Source organism: Anomalospiza imberbis, chromosome 2, assembly GCF_031753505.1.
Source record: "Anomalospiza imberbis isolate Cuckoo-Finch-1a 21T00152 chromosome 2, ASM3175350v1, whole genome shotgun sequence".
In the NCBI taxonomy this organism is placed as follows: domain Eukaryota; kingdom Metazoa; phylum Chordata; class Aves; order Passeriformes; family Viduidae; genus Anomalospiza; species Anomalospiza imberbis.
Genome location: NC_089682.1, coordinates 116,988,283 through 117,011,019, shown reverse-complemented (window position 1 = coordinate 117,011,019; position 22,737 = coordinate 116,988,283). Strand labels below are relative to the sequence as shown.

The 22,737-nt window shown below is 48.2% G+C and overlaps 1 protein-coding gene across 1 annotated transcript; it reads left to right on the top strand.

The window, feature by feature from the left end:
* Positions 1–218: 218 nt before the first annotated feature.
* Positions 219–18,919, top strand: PPME1 (protein phosphatase methylesterase 1). Its single transcript, XM_068182759.1, has 14 exons — positions 219–406; positions 6,768–6,862; positions 7,999–8,090; positions 9,133–9,190; positions 9,690–9,741; positions 11,517–11,671; positions 12,337–12,427; positions 12,782–12,847; positions 13,050–13,182; positions 13,632–13,761; positions 14,206–14,250; positions 15,031–15,095; positions 16,137–16,204; positions 16,855–18,919. Exons 1-14 carry the CDS (start codon positions 309–311, stop codon positions 16,871–16,873), a joined length of 1,167 nt encoding a protein of 388 aa, XP_068038860.1. The 5' UTR covers positions 219–308; the 3' UTR covers positions 16,874–18,919.
* Positions 18,920–22,737: the final 3,818 nt, after the last annotated feature.

Below are 22,737 nucleotides of genomic sequence, written 5' to 3'. Positions count from 1 at the left end.
AGCTCCCGTCCTGCCCCGCGCCGCGGCGGGGACTACAGCTCCCGTCCTGCCCCTCGCCGCGGCGGGGACTACAGCTCCCGTCCTGCCCCGCGCCGCCGCGGGGACTACAGCTCCCGTCCTGCCCCGCGCCCCGCCGGGCACACCGGGGGCGCGGACTACGTTTCCCTTGGTGCCGCGCGGGCGGGCGCGCTCGGCGCCGCGTGGCGGCGCTGTTGGGGGAGCCGCTTCCGGCGAGGCGGGGCGGGGCGGCGGGGGCGGCTCGGGGGGGGCCCGGTGTTCCCGGTGTTCCCGGTGCGTCCCTGGCTGTCATGTCGGCCCTGGAGAAGCAGCTGCATCTGGGCCGCCTCCCGCCACGGCCCCCCTTGCCCGGCGGCGGCGGCCAGTCCGGGTCCAAGATGCGCATGGGGTAGGCGGAGGAAGGGCAGGGGCGGATGCGGAGATCGGGGGGAAGTTTGGGGGGAGAGGTTACCGCGGAGCGGAGGCTCTGCGGGCAGGGGGGCTCGTGTTGGGGGTCTGGAGGGACGGGTGGTCTTTATTGGGGGGATCTACAAGGAAGGGAGACACGTTATTCCGGGGTCTGGACGGGGGGAATGGTCACTGTCGGGAGATCTGGACAGAGCGGAGCTCGTCCTGGGGGATCGGGACAGGGAATGGTCACTGTCGGGAGATCTGGACAAAGAGGGACAGGGAATGGTCACTGTCGGGAGATCTGGACAGAGAGGAGCTCGTCCTGGGGGATCGGGACAGGGAATGGTCACTGTCGGGGGATCTGGACAGAGAGGAGCTCGTCCTGGGGGATCAGGACAGGGAATGGTCACTGTCGGGAGATCTGGACAGAGAGGAGCTCGTCCTGGGGGATCAGGACAGGGAATGGTCACTGTCGGGAGATCTGGACAGAGAGGAGCTCGTCCTGGCGGATCGGGACAGGGAATGGTCACTGTCGGGAGATCTGGACAGAGAGGAGCTCGTCCTGGCCGATCGGGACAGGGAATGGTCACTGTCGGGAGATCTGGGAAGAGGGGAGCTCGTCCTGGGGGATCGGGACAGGGAATGGTCACTGTCGGGAGATCTGGACAAAGAGGGACAGGGAATGGTCACTGTCGGGAGATCTGGACAGAGCGGAGCTCGTCCTGGGGGATCGGGACAGGGAATGGTCACTGTCGGGGGATCTGGAAAGAGGGGAGCTCGTCCTGGGGGATCGGGACAGGGAATGGTCACTGTCGGGAGATCTGGACAGAGAGGAGCTCGTCCTGGGGGATCGGGACAGGGAATGGTCACTGTCGGGGGATCTGGACAGCGGGGAGCTCGTCCTGGGGGATCGGGACAGGGAATGGTCACTACTGGGGAATCTGGAGCGAGGGGTGGTCATTCTTAGGGGGCCTGAGGGGTGGTCCTGCTTCCCAGTGCTCCAGGAGAGTGACATCTGGATCAGGCTTCTCCAGCCACAAAGGTGTCAGTGCCCAGAGTATCCTCAGGCTGGGAAGGTGGCAGGGGCTGGGATCAGCTCTCCAGCCCTTTTCTCCCAGGAAGGGTCAAGAACCATGTCTGGGCGGTACCAGAGTGTGGCTGGGGGGAGAGGTGTGTGGAAATTCTCAGGAGCTGAATTCCTAAGCTGGAGCTGGACTTTGATAATCCTTGTGGTGGTTCCCTTTCCGAGTCAGAATATTCCATGATTCTGTGAAACGGGATTTCTCAGCCACAGGCACCCATGTGAAGTAGGTGCACTCTGCCAAGTGACTTTAATCCCTGCTTAAATCTGCATTTCGAGATGATGGAGAAGTCTGGGATACTCTTCAATCTTTTAAGCAGGGGTTGAGAGCACATTTTGGGAGCTGTGTGAGAAGTTCGGCCAGTGTCTAAGGGTGTAACATGTATTAATTTATGTAATTATTCCTCTCTTACCATGCATTGGAGGGGTTTTAAACTCTGTCAGGGAAATTACTATGAATGAAACAAAATCCAGGGTTGCGGTTAAGGATCAAGAATTCCCCTGGAATTCCTCTCTTGGAAGCAGTGGGGAGTAGTTCATAATCATGTTGTGGTTTGATTTACTGCTCTGCCACCCAGTAAATCCCTTTACAGGTGATGTTCCTGTTGTGGGAGGTGCTGCACATCCAACATGGAATGGCCTCATCCAGAGGGGATTGGGGCTTCTGTGAAAAGGAGACAAGAGGAAGTGGGTAGAATGTTTAACTTAAGCTGAACTAGTTCAGTTCAGTACAAACAAGTGCAAGATTCCACCAAAAGAGAATTCCACCAAAAGAGAATGGGATTAGTTGTACAGGGAAAAGACAGTGTGATTTACAGTCCTGGCAGATGTATGGGGCTGCACTGAAATAGTTCTTCAAAATTCAAAGTTTACAGGGAACAAAAATAACTAAATTTAGGAAAATATTTATTTGCTGCATTAAGCATCTCACATTTATAAATGTGGTTTATTTCTGTGCTTTCAATTTCTTGAATTGCAAGCCATGCTTTTAAAAAAAATGGGTTTAACCTTAATATCCAAGAAAGCCAGCAACTTGATTTTTCCGTGGCTAAATCCTCTGACTGGTGTCTTGGGCACTTTCTTTTTATTCCCTTTTTTTTTTCCACCATGCAGGTCATCTTAATGTGACTGTGGTGTAGCTGAAAGCAGATCTTGAGAAGCAGAGGGTCAAGCGTGTGAGATTGCTACAGAAAAATAGAATTTACTGAGAACTTCTTAACCAAAATAAAGTCTTACATTTTTTGGCAATATGCTGTTAAAAGGTTAATGTGTGTTTTAGTAGTTCATAAAAAAATGGCACCTGTTGCTGCATTTAAATATGTGGAAATAAACTTGTTTCGAGCTTTTTCTTTAAAATTTATTATTTTCTTGCTATTTTTTCAGTACAATCACTTCCTTATGTCTCTCTGTGGGAGAGTCTCATTTGAGAAGTCAAACTGGCTGAAGCAAATTGAATCATGGAATTGTTCAGGTTGGAAAAGCCCTCTAAGATCTTGGAGTCCAACCATTCCCCCAGCACTGCCAAGGCCACCAGTATCCCACATCCCGAAGTGCCCCATCCACACAGCTTTCAGTCCCTGCAGGGATGGGGATCCGTGCAGCTGTGCCAGGGCTGGACAGCCCTTTTGGGGAAGGAATTCTCCCTGATATCCAGCGTGGCTCCTGCAACGTAGTCTGGAGTGGGTTTTGCGGGAGCATGGGATGCGTGCTAGAATTTCATTGTATTTCCTAGCACGTGGCATCAATCCCTGCTTTGCTAACACAGTCCTCTCCTCCCTGGATTTAAGTGCTCTCCAACAGAAATGATAGTTGCAAAAGGCCCTTTCCAAAGGAAGCTGGAGCTTCTCTTCAGCTTGAGCAGCTGGTGAAACTCAGCCACTGGGAGGAATTCTGTGTCCATTTCTTCAAGGAGCGCCAAGGCTGTGTTGGGAATTGCCTTCCTGTTGCAAGTGATTCCCTCCAATTGCTCGACTGATGAAAATCAAAACCAAAATCACAAAACAAAACAAAGTCAGGTTTATGGCCTGATTCTGTGTTCTGTGGGGAAATAAAATGACAGAATTTGTAAGGTCACCCGTGGAGCAAGATGCTGCAGGGTAGCAGATCCCAACAGCTGTAGCAGCTTCTGCATTTCTTGTCTTGTTTTTTGCCTTTTATTTTTGGCTAGTGGCTCATTCAGAGTTAAGCACCTGGATGGGATTTAAAAGTGAAAGTCAGTTTGCTGTTCCTTTCCAATGGGTGAGTCAAAATCACGTACAATCTCTGAAGATCCTTTATTTATCTAGAAGGGCATGATTGGATCAGATCTGTGTAGTTCAGTCATGGCAATTCCTACTATTTTTTCCTTTTTAATCCATTTTTCCCCTTGGAATCCTTTTAATGAAAAAACATTTTATCTATTCAGCATCTCTAAGGCAGAACTTAAGATACTGTCCTTGTCAATTTTTAGAATTTCTAAATACAACTTGTCAGCCGTGGCAGTTCTTACTTGTAGATGATGTTTGATTTGGTTGGGTTCAAATATGATGTGAGAATGAAATCTCCTGATTCATGCACTTGTTCTATATTTGCTTTAGTAGTTTTAAATAGGGGCTCTCAGCAGAAAAAGGACTTTCTGAAAATGGTTCCTTCTGCTTGGTGCAACCTTTTTTTTTTTTTTTTTTTTTTTAATTTTAGGAAAATACCTGAAAGAAAACCCCTTCAAAAATTGGGGAGAGATTTGCTGAGCCACGTGGGCATCCTAAGGATTGAGGACATGATAAACTGCACAATAGGATAAAACAGAGGGTGCCCAGACTTTGTTTTGTAATTCCAGTTTAATATGCTGGCTGGCTGGCTTGGACTTTAAGGATCAGTTTAGAAAAGTTATTATGTCAGATCCATTTCTGTTTTGGTTTGCTGGATACTTTAAAAAGCTGTAATTAGTTCAGTCAGCTTAAATATTGGTCAGCAAAATATGGCTTCAGCATAGGAAGGTGCAAAACCACAGCTGCTGTTTATTGGGCACAAACATACAATTTTGAATGTATGTTGATGCTTCACATGCTTCACTAAAAAAAAGCAGCTCTAGAAAAACTCAAAATCAAAAATTCTTCTCTTTGGAGAAATGTTTTTGCTCAATCCTCTGTGGTCACCTGGAATTTTGTGGAAAACTGCACATTTATTCTGCCCTTTTGGGGGTTCAGTGTTAAACCTGAGGTCACTCACGTTTCCTCAGCATTGCTTGGAGGCAATTATTTTGTTTTAAATCATGATCAACACGTATTTGCATCAGAGGTGATGACAGTTTTTAATTCCCAGCTCCTCTTCACTTTCTGCTCCAATTCCCTTGCCAGCACAGGAGTTCTGCTGTATGTTTTTCCCAGATACTTCACGTGTGACACAACTATTAACATTTTCTCTGGAGGTGTTCACTCTTGTTAAGCTGAATTTGAAGCATTGCTAAATGCATCAGTGTGGCAAGCTCCTGGGGAAGGGCTCTGCCTTGGTTCCATGGGTTCCTCTTGCAGGCCAGGAGATTCTCTCCATGGATCTGCATCGGTATTTGCATCTGCCTGCCTCTTGCATGAAAATTCTAGCACTGGACACAGAAATACTCATCCCTGCCAGTGTCCAAGGCCAGGCTGGATGGGGCTTGGAGAGGCCTGGTCTGGTGAAAGGTGGTTTCTGGGCACCAGCCAAGAGGCTGCTGTGCTCCCCTGTGTAACAGTGGCTGTCCATCCTGCAGCCCTGCTCCCACAAAAATGGGCTCATCTGGCACACAGCCAACGCTCTTCATCCAGCGTGCCACAACTAGTCAGCCACTTCCCCGTGCTCTGCCTCCCCTGTAGGCAGGAGAATTCCCCTACAGATCTCTGGTGTCACAGTAGTGCCAGGGCTAGGTCACCAGGGAGCTCCTGCTGGCCACCAGATTTATGGATTATTTGGGAAGGGGTGTAGCCAGGCAGATGACAGCATTTACTGACCACCTGGAACTGCTCAGGGCAGTGGAACCCAAAAGCAGCTGTATCACGCTGTGCAAAAGTCTGACTGCAGTCGAAATGCTGCATTTTGAAAGGGTGATGGAACTTATTTTTGCTAACTGCACATCCTACCTATTCAAAAACCAGGGAAGGGAAATCATCCAAGCTGTGGGCAGTTCTCTCCAGCTCCAGAAAGAACCAGAACTGGTATGGAGAGAGCATGTGATCAGGGCTGGGATGGCTTCCAGGGGAAAATTAAGCTTTGAATGTGATATTTTTTTCCTTGATCAGAGAATGAGATTAGGCTGAGGCAGTAAAAGAGATTATTATTTTCTGGATTTATGTAGGTGTGTGACATCTCATTTAATTGAGATTTGACAAGAAGTCTGGAAACCCACAGGAGGGAATTTGGTCCATTCAGAGGGTGGCTGTTTATGTTTCATATCCTAGAAACACCAGGGGAAACAGAAATTTTGTTTCTGCAAAATTGAAAAGCTGTTTTGTCTGTTATTTTCTGTTTCTTTAGGAAGCCAAGAATTCAGGAGAAACTTCTTCAGCAGGGATTTTTCTGCTGTGAAGGTCTTTCACCCCTCACACCCATGCTTGATTTTAATATTCTGTGCTGCCTGCCTGCCTCCCCCAGAAGAGCTGAAGTGCAAAAACATGGTTAAAATGGTGCACTGTTACTCATCCTGTATCCTGGGCTCGAATTGAGCCTAATTGTGCCACTTCCAAAATTAAGCACTACTCTTTTAGCCTTACTGAGTAAATACCAGCCTGAGAAATAAATTCTGCATCAACTGAGTCATCAGGAAAATTCTGATTGTGGAGCCTTTTGTCAGTAATGGGGGTACAAGGAGAGGGCACAGCTGCACCTTTTGAAGGAAGCAAAAAATAAATTGTTTTGTCAGCTGGGCACCTTTTGCCTGTGGGTCATTGCAAACTCGGAGGTTGTACTGGGACAGTATCACTGTTCTGTTTATTGTCCCTTGGCTTGGGTCTGTGTAGTCTAAATCACCATTGCTCCGTCTTCCTTGGAATTACTTGATGAGGAAAATACTCTTTTCTCTGTTTCCACTACATTTCTTCAATAGGAGCAACAATTAGGGAGGGGGAAAAGGGGAGGATTTCTTCAGTGACAATAAAATTCTGAATATTGTGGTTGTATGGGAATTTCACTGATGCGTCGTTTGCTTCCAGTCTGAACTGTTGTGTAACACCAGCATGTTCTCTTCAGTGAGAGGAGGCCTGGATGCCAATTTCAGTGGAAGACTTTAAAAATAACTCTTTCTTATGGATTTTTCTCTGTCTTGCAGCCCTGGAAGAAAGCGTGATTTTTCACCAGTGCTTTGGAGCCAGTACTTTGAGTCTATGGAGGACGTTGTGGTAGAAAATGACACTGGCAAGGATATATCCTTTTTTTTATTCCCATATTGAATTTGTCATAATCTCAGAGATTGGGGAGGTATCACGTTTTGTTTAGTTTATTGGGGTTCTTCAGCTTTTTCATGTGTTCCTTCTTGTCTTCCATTATGTCTCCTGCAGGGTTCAGTGTCAGTAACTGGAACTGTCCCTTCTAGGCTGACAGTTAAACTGTACCTAGCAAGGGCAGTTCCTGATATTGCTTCTTTAGTAATCATTAATTTTAAAAAGTGTTTCCAACAGTCCAATAGCATATTTTGCAGGGAAACACTCCTCAGGTTCTCATAATTCAAACCATGTCAGGCCCAAAGCTGTTCATTGATTTTTATTCACTACAATTAGTTAGGTGGCAATCAGTGAACTGTCTGCTCAGGATTAATAGCAGCAGCACTACAGATAAACCTCGACAGAAACATGTAGATGTGAATAAATACATCCAAATTTCTGGCCAAGGCAGAGGTTGTGATGCCATCAGTGTCTTCTGGCAGTGCCAGCCAGAGATTTTTCTGCAGATGTTTCCCCTCTAAGATAGAAATGCCATTAGGAAAACCAAACCTCCAAGTTACTTCTCTCCAAACACACCGGGAGGTGTGAGATCTCTTTCCCTATCCCAGGCTGCTCCAAGCCCCAATGTCCAGCCTGGCCTTGGACACTTCCAGGGATCCAGGGGCAGCCACAGCTTCTCTGGGCACCCTGTGCCAGAGCTTCACCACCCTCACAGGGAGGAATTTCTTATGAACAATTAATCTAAATCTCCCCTTTTCTAGTTTAAAACCATTCCCTTGCCCTCTCATTATTTTGTCTGTGTAAAAAATAGCTCTCCATCTTTTTTCCTAATGGATTTCTAGTTCTCTCTTAGTTCACTTCCCTGTTGTGCCCAGGGAGAAAAGGAGATGAGTGAATTACTGGGGGGGGGGGGGCAGGTAGAAGACCTGGGCAGCAGGAATACAACTCTTGAAAGCTTAAATTGAGTTACATTTTTGTCCAGGTAATGCTTGAAAATTCCTGTTGGTCAGATAAATGAAGGGTAGAAATAAAATTTGGTATTTGTTTGGTATTGCAAGATCCAAAATCCATTCTACTGCCTTGATGCAACTCAGTGAAATGTCCTTAACTGTTCATACACTTTTCGAATTTACAAAAGTGGCTTGGAGGGGCCTGTCCTGCTGCTGTTACACGGTGGAGGCCACTCTGCTCTGTCCTGGGCTGTGTTTACTGTAAGTAAAGCTGCTGCTCTGTAGCAATAAATGTGTGGAGATGGAGCTCTCTGAGTGTGGAAGGCAGATATCCATGCACCTCTGGGAAACATGGGAAAACAGTATTCTAAAAGGCAGCAATATTATCTTTGCGTGGTTGGGGTTCTCGCTTAGGTGCACAGGCACCTTGCAGATTCAGGGTTTGGGCTCTTTAGGGGCTGGAAAATGCTAATCTCTGGGTTCATTTGGTTTGGGGAAAGCAACTAACTGCTCCAGTCATTTAAGAACTGAATAGTTGAAAAATCAAAATAAGAGGACTGGGTAGCTTTGAGGTCTGGGTAGCTTTTTGCCAGTTGTGTAGGTGGTTCTCTTAAGAATCCCTCAGCAAACTCCCCCACTTCTGCTGGGCTGTTATTTAAATAATCAATGATTCCTTAACACAGAAGTCTTCCTGTCAACAAAACATGCCACTGCCCTGTGATGCCTGAAATAACTTAGTTAAATTGATCTGTCTGGGAGAAACTGAGGCATACTTGTGTTGCAATTATTATGCTCTGCCTTACCTTAAAAAGATTTCTCAGCTGTTTCCCCTGACCTCTTTGGACTAATCAATTTTTATACATTTCAGCCTGTAAAATTCTATTCTTTGAGAACAAACTGAACGTGCACTGCAAAGCAGCTGCTTCCCCTCCATGTCAGCCATGGAGCCAAGAGTAATTTGGTACCATGTGGGGCTTGAAAAGCAAGAGAATCCCTTTGGTGTTCATAGTCCCACTGCTGTTCCAGTTTTCAGAGGTGCTGCAGGGCTTGAATTCGTGGTCCCAGGAAAGCCACGTCATGTCTTACACACAGTGCAAGAGCTGTCCTCGTTAGCAGTGGGATGTTCACAAGGATGGGGCTTTGGCCCATTAGGGACAGTCTTACGGAATATTTTTGCTTGCATTCTGTAACACCCCGTCCAGTCCAGGCTCAGCCGTTTTGCTGGCCGGGAAGGGTTTTTAGGGAGTGCTTGTTGTTGCTAATCCCACTTTGCAAACAATATTCTCTCCGTCTCTCCTTGCAGTCTGCAATCATTAACAGGATCCAGTGTAGGATTGTGGCCTTAGACCTCCGAGGCCATGGTAAGTCAAAGAAATAAATCTGGAGTCAAATCAGCTTGTTACAATATCCCATTTTTTAAAGGAGATTCAATGAATTCTTCTCAGGATGACTAGGAAAACATCCTTAAGGCATCCCAATTTTGATTCAAAAGCAGGGATGAAAGACTGGCTTCTGTCAGAAGCTGAGACCCCCCTGAACTTTTGCTTGAGACAGTGGTGGACTACTTCCTTCCACCAAGCCATCTTTCATATTTCCATAACCTTTAAGTGATCTCTGCCATGAGAAATAAGGCTGTTCTTTCTTTTTAAGATCCATAAAGAACAGTTATGGGCAGTGTTTCCTACCCATAGTACCAAGTGTTCCTGTTAATTCTGTGTTTCTTAATTATTCATGTTCATTGCAGTAGGCTTGCTCTTCATATCTATGCCTAAAAGCTTTGTACCGTCACTGCTCTAAGTCCTGAGGGGGCCTGAAGTTTTTCAGCTTAAGTGAACTTAACTTGGGTTGGGTTTTTTTCAGGAGAAACAAAAGTAAGGAATCCTGAAGATCTGTCTGCAGAGACTATGTCAAAGTAAGGAAATTTATGCTTGTTTCCCTTTTCACAAACCTCCCCTTTATCTCCTTGGCTGAACAATAAACTACTTGAGGGCACACAGCCTTCGTTCAAAGGAGCTGGAAGATAGTATAATTTCACGTGACTCTGGTAGTTATCCCTGCTTTCCTTCCATTCTGGAACAGTTTGAAATTATGTCCCTCCCAGCTGAGTCAGATTCCAAGGCCTGGAGTTGTTCTCCCAGTACCCTGAGTTTTTAAACAGTGAGCACTTTGAACCTGCCACATACTGAAAAGTTCCTGATGGAGGCGGAATGCTTCCCTTAGACATCCATGGGGTATTTTGGCCTGAAATCACCAGATTGACTCTTCCTCAGCCCTTGGAGTGAGTGTTCAGAGTGGGCCCACATTGGCCTGGTAACACCCCTGAAGTCTGGGTCACAGACACAGGATTTTCGAGCATAGAATTGCTTTTTCAAACTGTCACGACCCACTTTGGCATGCAAATCCATCCCCCTCTTGAAAAAACTGTAAGAAAAGCAAATACCCACTGCTAAGCACATTATGTTCTGTCCATATTTAGTACAAAGAGACTCTTTGCTGTGACTACAACTAAATGATGAAGGATTTTGTAACCTTCCCATGGACAAATCCACTTGGTTTGTTGAGGGGAGGCCATGTGTGAAATGTATTCTGACTTCCATTGTATACCTTATTCCTGCTGCTTATGCCTTGTCAGATCCTGATGTGTTACTGTCCTAGGAGATGCTGGATTTAATAATTAGAATATTTTAGATCTGGAGCAGCATTGCTCTGGGGGGAAAGCAAGTTCATTTTGTTTTGAAACCTTCCCCTCTTCTTAGAAATGAGCTTGAAACTAAGTCCTGAGCATCTTTTAAACTGGAGCCTTAAATTATAGCTAGTGTTCCTATTCTTTTAAATCAAGTCCTCAAACAATTTTCTCTAGCAGAGCAGACAAGCTGGTCAGCCTGTTCATTCTTCTTCGCTTGTTTTCCATTTTCAATACTGCTCAGTTCTCAGGTTCCTCTGAATGGCTGTAGTCAGGAAAGCCAGCTGGGGGGTGTCTTTAAACTGCTCTTCAGGAGATTTCAGTTGTTACCTCTGCTGCTGTTCTGGGGTTTGAGAGTCATACCAGCCAGCTTTCCCATCCTGGGAAAAGTGTCAAGAAGTGACAGCTTCAGTTTATCAGGAGGTGCCTTTTGGGAAGGGTGGCGAAATTGCCCCTTGCCTGTCTGTGCTCATAGAGAGTCTCAGTCTTTTTGCTCGTGCTCAGTGTTGTTCATCTTTGCCATGGTCAGCAGGGCCCAGTTATTTTTTGTCTCTCTAATTCCAGTTTCTTCTTTTAAGAACAATGAATTTCTTGGTTTGTGCTTCCATGCAAGATGATTTGACAGCTTTTTATCACCTTTTATTTAACATTCCCACCAGCAAATGTCAGCCTAAAATGTTTTCTACAAGGAATCACAGAATTTGGGCTGGAAGGGACTGTAAATTTCATCCACATGGGCAGGGACACCTTCCACTAGACCAGGTTGCTTGAACATCTTTTAAATTAGTATCTTTTAAATGAGGATAGAGAGATAAATAGAAAGAGAAATGACATGCACGTGCAGGGAAGCCCTGCTGGCAGGGTTTCCCGCTTTGGTGCAGGGATGAAGCAGTGACAGCAGAGTAAGCGTGTTTGTTGCCTGCGGGTTAGAGGAGGCTTTGCGGGCATGTCCCCGGTCCTGGCGGAGGCGGAGGTGCCAGGCCGGCTTTGCTGTCCCTCTGCAGAGACGTGGGGAGCGTGGTGGAAGCGCTGTACGGGGACCTGCCGCCGCCCATCATGCTGATCGGGCACAGCATGGGGGGGGCCATCGCCGTGCACACGGCCGTCGCCAACCTGCTGCCCAGCCTGTTGGGGCTCTGCATGATCGACGTCGTGGAAGGTGAGTGGCCTGCCCGCCGAGGCTTCCAGCCCCTGTGCCGGGCTGCTGCCTCCCAGCTCTTCTCTTAGCCCCAGATCCCTGCATACACAAGGGTTTGCCCCAATTTTAAACCCATTCCACCCTCTTACAGATCCTGCGCACACAAAAATCTTTCCAGTGTGACCCCTCCTTTTCCTTTTCCTTTTCCTTTTCCTTTTCCTTTTCCTTTCCCTTTCCCTTTTCCTCTTCCTTTTCCCAGTTGTACTCTCTGTTTGTTTTTTTCCTGGTACTGTCACAGAATCAGAGAATCAGCTAGGTTGGAAAAGACCTTTGAGACCACTGAGTCAAACCTATGACCTAACACCACCGTGTCAAGCAGACCATGGCACTAGTTTCTTTGAAACACTTTCTTGATGGGGAAGATGGTGGCTTTTGCTGTAATGCTTGGTGCTGATAAATGATTGCTGCTTTCTCTTGCTGTCTGAACATCCTACCTATTCAAATAGTAATTTTCCAATATGACTGTTGGCTTAGAAATATTAATCTGTACTTTCCTTAGCAGCATTAAATCACTGGGGAGCTCCAGCTCTCTGTGAGGGTGTTGCAGCCAGTTTTGTATAGAGGGATGTGGCAGTAGTTTCATCAGATGCCATGAAGTTGATGAAGATTATGTCATTTGCTCTTAGGTACAGCCATGGATGCCTTGAACAGCATGCAGAACTTCCTAAGGAGTCGTCCCAAAACATTCAAGTCGCTTGAGAATGCCATTGAGTGGAGGTAGAGCTTGGGCTCATTCTCAAATCACTTGTCTTTGTAGCCTGACTCCCGAAGGAAACAAAGTTTATATAATTTGGCTGTTTACAGGCCCTGTCCCAGCCCCATGCCATGGGTTTAACCCTGTTTCACTGTTTCCCCACCAGCACTTCTCCCTCTTTCTCACAGTTACAGTGACAGTGGGAGGTTCACATAAGTTTAGCTTGAGCCACTCTGTTCAGTCTGAGAGCAGGAGCTTTGGGAATAGTTTGGGGAAATCCTGAGCTGTAGAGGAGTTTAACTCATTTCTGGGCCTGCTGATTTCTTGAATCTCTTTTAGTAAATATTTCTGTCTTATCATTATTTTTTCTGCCCTAGTGTAAAAAGTGGACAGATAAGAAATCTCGAATCTGCCAGAGTTTCTATGGTCGGTCAAGTCAAACAGTAGGTGGCCTTTGGTTTATTTCATTTATTATTTTAAAATATTTTTTTTCTGTTTTACAATACCATTGCTACATAAGTGCATTTGAAAATGAAAATTTCTTAAAGCAAAATTGCTGAACACCTGTGGTTTAATCCTGGGTGGTGTTTTGATTTGGATTTTTTTCTTTTGTCAGGGAATCAGTTTCTGATTTTATTTTCACAGGTGCGAAGGGGCTGCCAGTCCTGAATGCCCTAAAGCCATAGTAGAGGGAATTATTGAGGAAGAGGAGGAGGAGGAGGAGGATGAGGAAGGAGGAGGCTCTGTCAACAAAAGGAAGAAAGAGGATGACACAGAGGTTGGGAGTTTGTTGGTGTGTTTTCAGCTTCCCCTGCAAGAGCTGTCACCCGTGGTTATCCAAATCATTCTGATATGAAAGGGAGCCACTCCAGGGAGAGAAAACTGGATGAGAGCCAAGCCCAAATGTTCAGACAATTTGTGAGCTATTTGTGTCAGTAAAAAATAGCAAATTGATTGCCCTGAATCCTGCAGTCTTCTCCTGAAGGCTCTTCTCCTCTTGGTGCAGCTCTTTCTGACTTTCTTGTTCCCTGCTCATGTACTTTGATTTGGAGAGAGATTTAGAAGCAAGGAGGGTCATCCCTGGAAGTGTGCAATCCACCAGAGGGAGCCAGTATTTTTTTATTTTTTATATCTATGTATTTATGCATTTCCAGGTGGCTCCCTGAGTTGGTTTTCTTTCCGCTGTTTTACTGATCACTAATGCAGAGCTCTCTCTCCTCCCTGCAGACAAAGAAGGAGCATTTATACACGTGGCGAATCGAACTGGCCAAAACAGAAAAGTACTGGGATGGCTGGTTCAGGGGTTTATCCAACCTCTTCCTAAGCTGTCCAACTCCAAAGCTTTTGCTTTTAGCTGGTATGTGTCTCTTCCAGTCCTGGTGTGCACCTCAGTGATGTCACGCGGCATTTTAGAGAACAGGGTCAGCACTGGGCTGCAGTGTTTCCTGGGAATACCTGGGCTTCTCTGTGTCTCCTAAAATAGCGTGGTGTGATTTGAACTTCTCGGGTGAAACTCAAATACAGCTTTAAGCCCTTTTTGTACCTTAACAGCAAATACAGTGTGTAAATATCCTTTTAAGTTGTAGGGAGGGCTGTGCTCTTGCACTTTTTGGCTGTGTTTCTTTCCTGCATCTTTACTGTCTCAAGGTGCAGCAGTGAAATGTCCTTGTTGTGGGTGTCAGAGGTGTTTATTTTCTGTTTTTTCAAGCTAATGTCTCTTTTAAAATATGGAGTAAAGCCTGGCTCAGAGAATTGTGTTCTCTCTGGCTGTTCTCCAAAACATTTGTTTATTTGATTGTAGGTGTTGACAGGCTGGATAAAGATCTGACCATTGGACAGATGCAAGGTAAGTATTTAATATTGTTACTTCAGCCTTACTGTAATGCTCTTTTTGCATGACACCTTGTTGCTATGGGTACAGTCAATATCCAAACAAATGGACATTAAAGAATTCGTCCATCCCAAAGTGTTCTGCTGTGGTCAAGGAAAGGTGGGGAAGGTGAGGAGGGAAAGGTTCAATTCAAAGGGCTGTTGCTGTGGGTTTTGTTCAATCTAGTGTTCAGTGCTCCCAGCATTGGAGCTGCTACACTTCTCTTGGATAAGAATGATTGTCTGTGATGGCTTCTTTCTAATCCATTTTTTTCCTTTCTAGCTACATTCCTGATGTTCCTAGCTAGAACACTTGGGTCCATTCATAATTGTCCCATCTCCCAGTGTTTCTGACAGACAGCAGACCAAGATTAAGCACCTTCATTCATGTTTTGGGGTTTGGGTTAGGTTTTCCCCCCCATCCTTACTTTCCAGAGCAACCAGTACTGGAAAGTAGTATTGGATAGCAGGATAACTGTTAACTTAAGGTAAATCTGGTAGGAGTTCTAACTCTGACACTTGCCTGAATTGAGAAGGTCTGAGAAGTTCAGCTTCATTTTAACTCCTGGGAACCTGTTCTAGTTACACCTGGAGAAGGTGAATTAAGCAGCTGGTCCACGTTTTCTTTGGAGCCCATGGGCTGGTGTGGAGTCTGCCAAGACTTCCTGCCATCCCTGGGGCCTCTTTTCCAGCTACATTTAGTGAGGTCAGTTGGTCCAGAGGGTGAGATCCATGTGCTGACTCTCTCAATCCACAGGGAAGTTCCAGATGCAGGTCCTCCCACAGTGTGGCCATGCAGTCCATGAAGATGCTCCAGACAAGGTGAGCCCCACCGTGGGGTTGAAGCTACATAAGCCACGATCTGAAATGCAAAAAAGGATCTGTTCCTTACCATGCAGCAGAGATCATACTATAGGGGCATCTTTTGGCACGACAACTGGCTTTCACAAGCAGCTTGGGTTTTTTAGCTCTCTGGAAAGCCCTGGCTAAGATGTTACATGCCACAGGGCTGGGCCATGGATTTAACTCTCAGGCCTGTGGTGATGTACCTAATTCTACCCATGTGGAGTGTGGATTTCTCCTCCCTTCCTTTTCCTCATGCAGTTCCCCACTATCCCTTGCACTAAGCTGCAGCTTTAGGGGTTGGTCTGTGTTTTATTGAGTTGGGTGGCTCACATTTTCCAAATAGAAACCAAATGTTCCTGAAGCAGCTTTGACAGGGCAGTGCGGCTTCTGGGCACTGCTGGAGTTTGTGTCCAGATGGAAGGAGGAATGCGGTGCAGCCAGTGGAGCCTGTGGTTGGGAGCACATCTGGTTTTAAAGCTCATTCTGCACTGACAGCTGTGTTAAAACTCAGCCATTCTGTGCTTCACTTCACCAGTCTGAAATAGGTGATTTTATCTAAACATACTGAGTTCTTGTTACTCTTTTTTATACATTCTGAGCAATACTGACCAGGCTGGACGGGGCTTGGAGCAGCCTGCTGTAGTGGAAGGTGTCCCTGCCCATGGCAGGGGTTGGGACTGGATGAGCTTTAATGAGCCTCCCAACCCAAACCATTCCAGGTTACTGTCCTGCATCCTGAATTTACCTTTTCTCCCTGCTAAACTTAGACATTGTTTTAAGAATTACTGAAATGGGTGGAGAAAAAGTTTGGTCACTTCTTGATGGCAGGCTCAGTGTTGGAGTAAAGCTGGAGGTGTGTTACACAGAGCTCTTGTTTTAAAGGAGCAAACGCTTCAGCAACAGACTCCTGAGGACATGAACTGTTGTTGGAAATACTGCAGGCTTTGAAAACTGACTGGGTTTCGTCTTCTCTTTGTGTCCCTTTAGATCCTGAGCTATTTTTTTCCCTTCTCTCAGGTTGCTGAAGCTGTTGCAACGTTCCTGATCCGTCACAGGTTTACAGAGCCCATTGGTGGATTCCAGTGGTAAGGCTCCATGGAGCTGTGTCCCTGAGCAGAGCTCCTGCTCTCACTGCCTGTTGGGCTCTTGAGGTGGGAGGCTGGAATTTTAGCATGGTGCTAAAAACCACAGATAAACAAACAGCTCTGAATCACAGCCAGTAATACATTCGGTGTTTGTGTTCCTTTTAAATTTCTCACATATTTACATGTGCTGATGAAACCTCCTTCCTTGGAAGGAAGGAGCAAAGCAGACTTCTTTCTTTAGAGCCTGACAGAAAGCAAAATGACAAATTTTATGGCATTTATCTTAAATAATATTTCATTAAGTAACCAAGGCCCTGTGTTCTGGAAACAACTTGTGTCACACTCCCTTGGCCAAGAAATACTGGTGAGATCAGGCAGGTAAAGCTGTGTGCTTCACTTTGCAGACTTTCCATACTTATCTCATGTGTCTTCTTATCAAAATGGCCTGTGGAAGCCAGGCCCCTGTGATCAGCCAGGCAGTGAGAGAAGGGTGTGATTGATAAGCTTGATAGTGTAGGTTGATGTGTAAATAGGGAGAGAGGGAGAAGACCTAAGGACTTTACAGCTAAATTTAGGTTGTCGCAGAGTTTGCAGAGAATACCTCAATGCTAACACGGAGTCTTTCTTCCGTTCTCTTTTTTGCCTCCTAGTGTGTTTCCTGCTTGTTAATATCCTGGTGTTCTCCAGCACTGATTCCCATTGTAAATAAACTGCACCAGAGGCCACTGTGATGTATCCATATCCTCTCATCTCCCAGTCCAGCAGCAGTGAGAAGTTGGTGTGAGATTCATCCCCTAGAACTAGCTCTCCAGAATATCTAAATTCTTAGGGACTTCCTTGATGGGAAGCAGCTTCTACTGAAGACCATGAAAAGCTCTTCAGGCCCTTGGAACTGGGATCCTCTTCTCTGCTGCCACAAGGAAAAACCTCCTGGAATCCCATGTAGTCAATCATACCAATCTCCACCAATTCTCAGGCTTTCTTGGACCCAGCTGCAGAAGGGCTGTTGGCAGTCCAGATCCATTGAGGGCATTGCAGCACAGCCAAAGGCTTCAGGATTTCTCTGTGGAATCATAGAATCATCTTGGAAGTGCCCCTTAGATTTGGGTTTTATATATACACTTTTTTTTCCCCCCTAAAGCAGATGAGGAATCGGCTTCATTGGGAGCTCAGTTTTCATCTCACCAGCGCCAGCCTTAGCGGTTAAGCTGTGGGAAAAGCCTGGAGGCCACTTTCCTGGGAAAAGTTGGATGGGATTGTAAATCAAAAAGGCGAGGGGGGGACTGTGAGCTCCATTTCAGAGTCTTGCAGCTTTTCAGGTGCTTGTTTCAAGTCCTCTCTGGGAAGAAGAGCCTGAATAACTCCATCTACTACAGACACATCCCAGGCCAGAGGACTCTGAACCTGCATTTATGGGAAAGACCCAAGAGCAGCAGGGACAATGTGGTCAGCAGGCAGTTTGGTTGTTTTCTGCCCCTGGAATGTGTTTGTTCTTCCCTTCTTGTAGCTGCCACACACAGCTGGGCAGAAATCAGCACCTTTGGGATGGAAAAATATGGAATGGGCTGTAGGAAAAACCCTGGGAGAGCTTGGAGTCGGTCCTGCTGATGTTGATGCAGAGGTGTAGGCAACTGTTCTCCCCAGTTTTAGAGGAAGGACCTTGTTTCCACTGTTGCTTCCTAGATAATTTCATTGTCTGCCTTTGAGAATTCCATGTGCACAGAGAGATTTTCTTCAGGGTTCAGTTATCCACAGACAGTTCCTGGGCTTGCTTTCACCTAAGAGTCACTTTTGAGTGCAAGAGCAGACATGTTTTGGAGCAGTTTTCCTCAATATTTTGCTGGTGGATGTGTGAAATCCCTTTTTTTGCCTGGTGTCCATAACCCCTTGCTGCTGTTCAATGATTTTAACCCTGCTCTGCCGAGGCGGAGTTCTTTGGTGATCTGGGAGCTGCCCTGTGCATCCCATGACAAAAGCCATCAGGAATTCTTGGCACTTGAGAGGTGCGGATGGGGCATAGGTTTAACCATGGCCTTGGGCCTGGTGGAGCTCCCCTTAGCTGTGATTCACCGGGCACAGCCACCGTGGTGGCCTTGCTCCCTGTCCCTTCCCTGACACATCAGACTGGGAAGCGCCTGGATTAGAGACAGGAAGGCCTCATTCCAGAGAGGAATGCCCTCCTGGCACTTTGGCCGTGGCACTCAGGTGTTGCTGGCTCTCTGTGAGTCACCGTGTCCATGCATTAATTTGATGTAGCGTCCACCCTGGTTTAGTTCCTGATGAATTCAGTGGATCTTCAGTAGTCAAGATACAAAATAGTTCTTTCCCCAGCCATGTCCCCGAAATGGCCAAAATTCTCTTTTGCAGGAGACCCCTTTGTTCAGATTGTTAGGGATGAACTAATCCAGCGTGTCTATCCAGAGTCTCACTTCCCGGGATCACACTCGTGAATGATCGTGGTGAAGTCACATTCCTCCGTGCTGAAGTAACTCGGAGAGTCTGACTTGGAGTGATTCCTCTCGTTATCCCTTTGATTTGTGAGCTTGTCAAAAAGCCCGACCAAACAGAACCCTCCATGGAAAGCCAATCAGTTTTGTATTCTGTAGAAGCACCACCGGAAAAGGAATGATTTCTGAAATCCTGTGGGCTGCCTGGGATTCTGTTTTGCTGTTAACATTGAGTGAGTGAAAAGAAAATAAATATTTCAAGAGCCTATTTAATTGAATGGTGCATCGCTCCGTGACGCTCCCCGCCCTGCCTTGCCCTGGATAGGTGCCTGTTCAGGGACTTGTGTGGTACTGGATTAAAAAAATGGATTCCAGGGGCAGCAGCAGCACTGTGGGGGCGGGTGGAAGGGAAATTCCTTTTGGCTCTCAAGCCATGCACATTTTTGAGGCTGTACTTCTGTCTGAGAAGTATTAATGCTCCTGCTGCAGTTTCCAGGGGGCTGCAGCTGGGATAAATGCCATTTGGTGAAGGATACACAGGCTGTGGTAAAAGTAACTGCAGAGAGAAAGAGTCTTTGGCTCATGAGAAACTGGGACGCACAAAAATTCCTCCCCAGAACTCCCAGCTTTGCATTTTTCCTGCAGCCTTTTGATTACTTAGAAACCTCTCTTGGTTTTGTTTCACTTGTTGGATTGAGGATCAGTGGCAACTTTCCCTGTGGAGGATCCCAAGGTTTGGCAGGAGCAGGAGATGCACTTTGGGATGCTGGCCTGTTGCAGGCTTCATTTTAATTGAATAAATAAAATAAATAAATGTCCAAGACCTAGGATGAGGTTTGCCAGATTATGTGTACTGGACAAAGCCATCAGGGGCTTAGAGATGACTGGAGCATTGGGATTGTTGGAAAAAGATTATTTCCTATATTGCCAAAGCAGGTACTCTTGCTTTGAATAAATCAACGCTTGAGCAAGGAATTAAACTCAGGCCTGAGGCTGTCCAGCCAGAATTCTTCCCTCAGATTGTGACGGGGGTCTGCAGAGGTGATGCAGCAATAGGTAAAGTTATTTTTTCCCTTTTTGCCAGGGAAAGGCTGAGGAAGCCCATTCCAGCCCTGCTTTCAATGTGTTTGTGATTTGCAAGAAAAAGGCAGAGCTGGGCAACACAGACCTTGGAGAATCCCCCCCAGGAGGGTCTATTGGGTATTATGAAGAAGTTTTTTAGGCCCTGGCACTGGGTGCCCAGAGAAGCTATGGGTGCCCCTGGATCCCTGGAAGTGTCCAAGGCCAGGCTGGACACTGGGGCTTGGAGCAGCCTGGGATAGTGAAGGTGTCCCTGCCCATGGCAGGGGTGGCACTGGATGGGCTTTAAGGTTGGTCCCTACCCAAATTATTCTGATTCTCTGACTTTAGCACTGACATTTCTCCTCTTCTCCACTACTGCCTTTTCTTTTGGGAGCAGGAATGCCTGGGAAAAGGGCTGTGTTGAGGTGCCTGGGAACCAGCTGTAATCAACACTCTTGGAAATCTAGACCTGGATCTTTAGGCAAGGTCAAAAACCTGAGTTTATGGCTTTTCACTTCCAAGACCCCTTGTCCCTAGTGCATTCTCCCCTCTGTCCCCGAGCCTGGCGCTCTGCTCACAGGCTGGAAGTGCCCTTTGTGATGCCCAAACCTGCATCCCTGGGTTGTGCTGTCCGTCCGTCCGTCCGTCCCTCGGCTCTGTGTTCATGTGGCATCCGACACGGCGGGAATGGGACTGGGTGTTTGCTCCAAGTTTTGCTGCCGGGTGCTTGGCCAGTTGTGGCTGAGCTTTCCCAGTGTGGCAGGGTGACATCCTGCCACGTGCTGCTGCTTCCAGAAGGAAAATGTGCGAGTGGGTGTGGGTGTGGGTGTGAGTTCTCTGGAGACCACACGCTGTGTCCCGTGTCAGCCTCATCCTGGTCTTGTCTTGTTCTGTGTCCACTGCCCTTGCCTACAAATAAAGCATTTGTGAAAAGCCTGCAGTAGGAATTCCTGCTTTCCCTTTAGCTGTGATGCCTGGGCTCCTTGGAGCAGACTGTGGAGGAAGGGGGTTGATCCAGCTGTTCCTGCACCAGAACCAACCACTGGGTTTTTCAGGTGACTCACGGAAGCCTCTTGTCATCCAAAATGCTCCCCCATCCCTTCCCTGCACCCCAGTGTGGGGAGGAGGGGAGAATTTAGCCACAGCTTTCACTTTTCCTCCTCCTTTCTGTGACCAATGACTCCCATATGTACAGAAACATCTGGAAGTAATAAACCGGAGCACTGGGGCTGGTGAGTAACCTGTGCTCTGTTCAGCCTTCTCTGAGTCCTGCGGTGCTTGTTCCTGACTGAAAAGCAGGAACTGGGAGAAACTGGGAGTCTCCCAGGCTGTTTTACATTCCGGCAGGTTTAACAGCCCCAAAGGGCTGCTGGAGCCTCCTCCCAGCGCTCCAGCTCCTGCTGGCCTGCCCAGATGCTCCCTGCAGCTCACCCCCTATCCCTGTGTGCCTCTGCAGGGGTTAATCCATGGCTGGATAGAGTGATAAACACATCTCTGACCCCAAAGCAAGGAGAGCCTCGGGAGAGGTCTGCCTTCTGCTCCTATCCCCCTCCCCGATTTCTGTCCTTTCCCTTCCAGCTGGGAAAGAGGTAAGGCCAGGAGGTGATACGGTGACCTCCCTGGAAAGCTGGGTTTCCATCCTGGAGGATTTGAATCTCATTCCAAATGTCACCTAGATGAGTGTCTCGGTTTAGAGACAAGTTTAGGAGAAAAACGCTCTGAAATGAGTATGTCCTCTAAAGAAAGGGTTCCAACAATCCCTTTCTGCCAACAGGAGGTTAACAGTAGATGAAAGTGAAAAAACTCCAGTCGTTTATTCCCAGAGTGCCCACACGGCGCGGGAAAAGAAAATGAATAAATGCTAAATATTGACTCGTCCGACCTTAACACCACTGCGGCCCCCCCCACCACCACCACCACCCCAGCCGGATAGAAACAAACCAAACCAAAACCAAAACAAACCAAAACAAAAACCAGAACAAGAACAAAACAAACAAAAAACCCCAACAGAACAAAACAAAATCCCAGGGAAAGGGAAAAAAGCCCACAACGGCCTCAACGTGGTGGGGAGGGGAAAAGATGGCGGCGGCTGCTGCCTCAGGGAAAGGGAAACTCAAAGGGTGCACGCAGCAGCCCGGGCAAAACGGAGGGCAGGGAACCTGCTGGATTTATGGCGAGGCCCCCTCCTCACTGCAGATGAAGCCGCTGGATTTGGTGTCCTGTCTCCGGTCGGGTCTGGGGCCGGGCCGGGCCGGGGCGGCCCCGCCCGTGCCGCCGGTCGCCGGCCGGTGCTCCTCCCGCCGGGACCGTGGGGCGGCCGCAGCCCAGCCCCAGCCCCAGCCCCAGCCTCCCTGCTCCCCACAGCCGCAACCCCAGCCCCAGCCCAGCCTCCCTGCTCCCCGCAGCCCCAGCCCCAGCCCCAGCCCCAGCCTCCCTGCTCCCCGCAGCCCCAGCCCCAGCCCCAGCCCAGCCTCCCTGCTCCCCGCAGCCCCAGCCCCAGCCCCAGCCCCAGCCCAGCCTCCCTGCTCCCCGCAGCCCAGCCCCAGCCCCAGCCCCAGCCCAGCCTCCCTGCTCCCCGCAGCCGCAGCCCCAGCCGCAGCCCCAGCCTCCCTGCTCCCCGCAGCCCCAGCCCCAGCCCCAGCCTCCCTGCTCCCCGCAGCCCCAGCCGCAGCCCCAGCCCCAGCCCAGCCTCCCTGCTCCCCGCAGCCCCAGCCCCAGCCCCAGCCCCAGCCCAGCCTCCCTGCTCCCCGCAGCCCCAGCCCCAGCCCCAGCCCCAGCCCAGCCTCCCTGCTCCCCGCAGCCCCAGCCCCAGCCCCAGCCCCAGCCCCAGCCCAGCCTCCCTGCTCCCCGCAGCCCCAGCCCCAGCCCCAGCCCCAGCCCCAGCCCAGCCTCCCTGCTCCCCGCAGCCGCCCACGGAGGTGCCGGCTGGGCGCGGGCTCCTGCCCGGCCCCGTGCGCCGCCCGGAGCCCGGCTGCCTGCTTTTTGCTCTTCGCCTTCCAGTCACCTCGGGGCTGCGGTCGGGTG

Excerpts from the sequence above, each read along its gene's own strand:
- PPME1 (XM_068182759.1), top strand. The coding sequence starts at position 309 with ATGTCGGCCCTGGAGAAGCAGCTGCATCTGGGCCGCCTCCCGCCACGG. Across the intron at positions 6,863-7,998 it reads AAATGACACTGGCAAGGATA|CTTTTCGAATTTACAAAAGT; the intron begins TATCCTTTTTTT and ends ACTGTTCATACA. Across the intron at positions 14,251-15,030 it reads GACCATTGGACAGATGCAAG|GGAAGTTCCAGATGCAGGTC; the intron begins GTAAGTATTTAA and ends CTCAATCCACAG.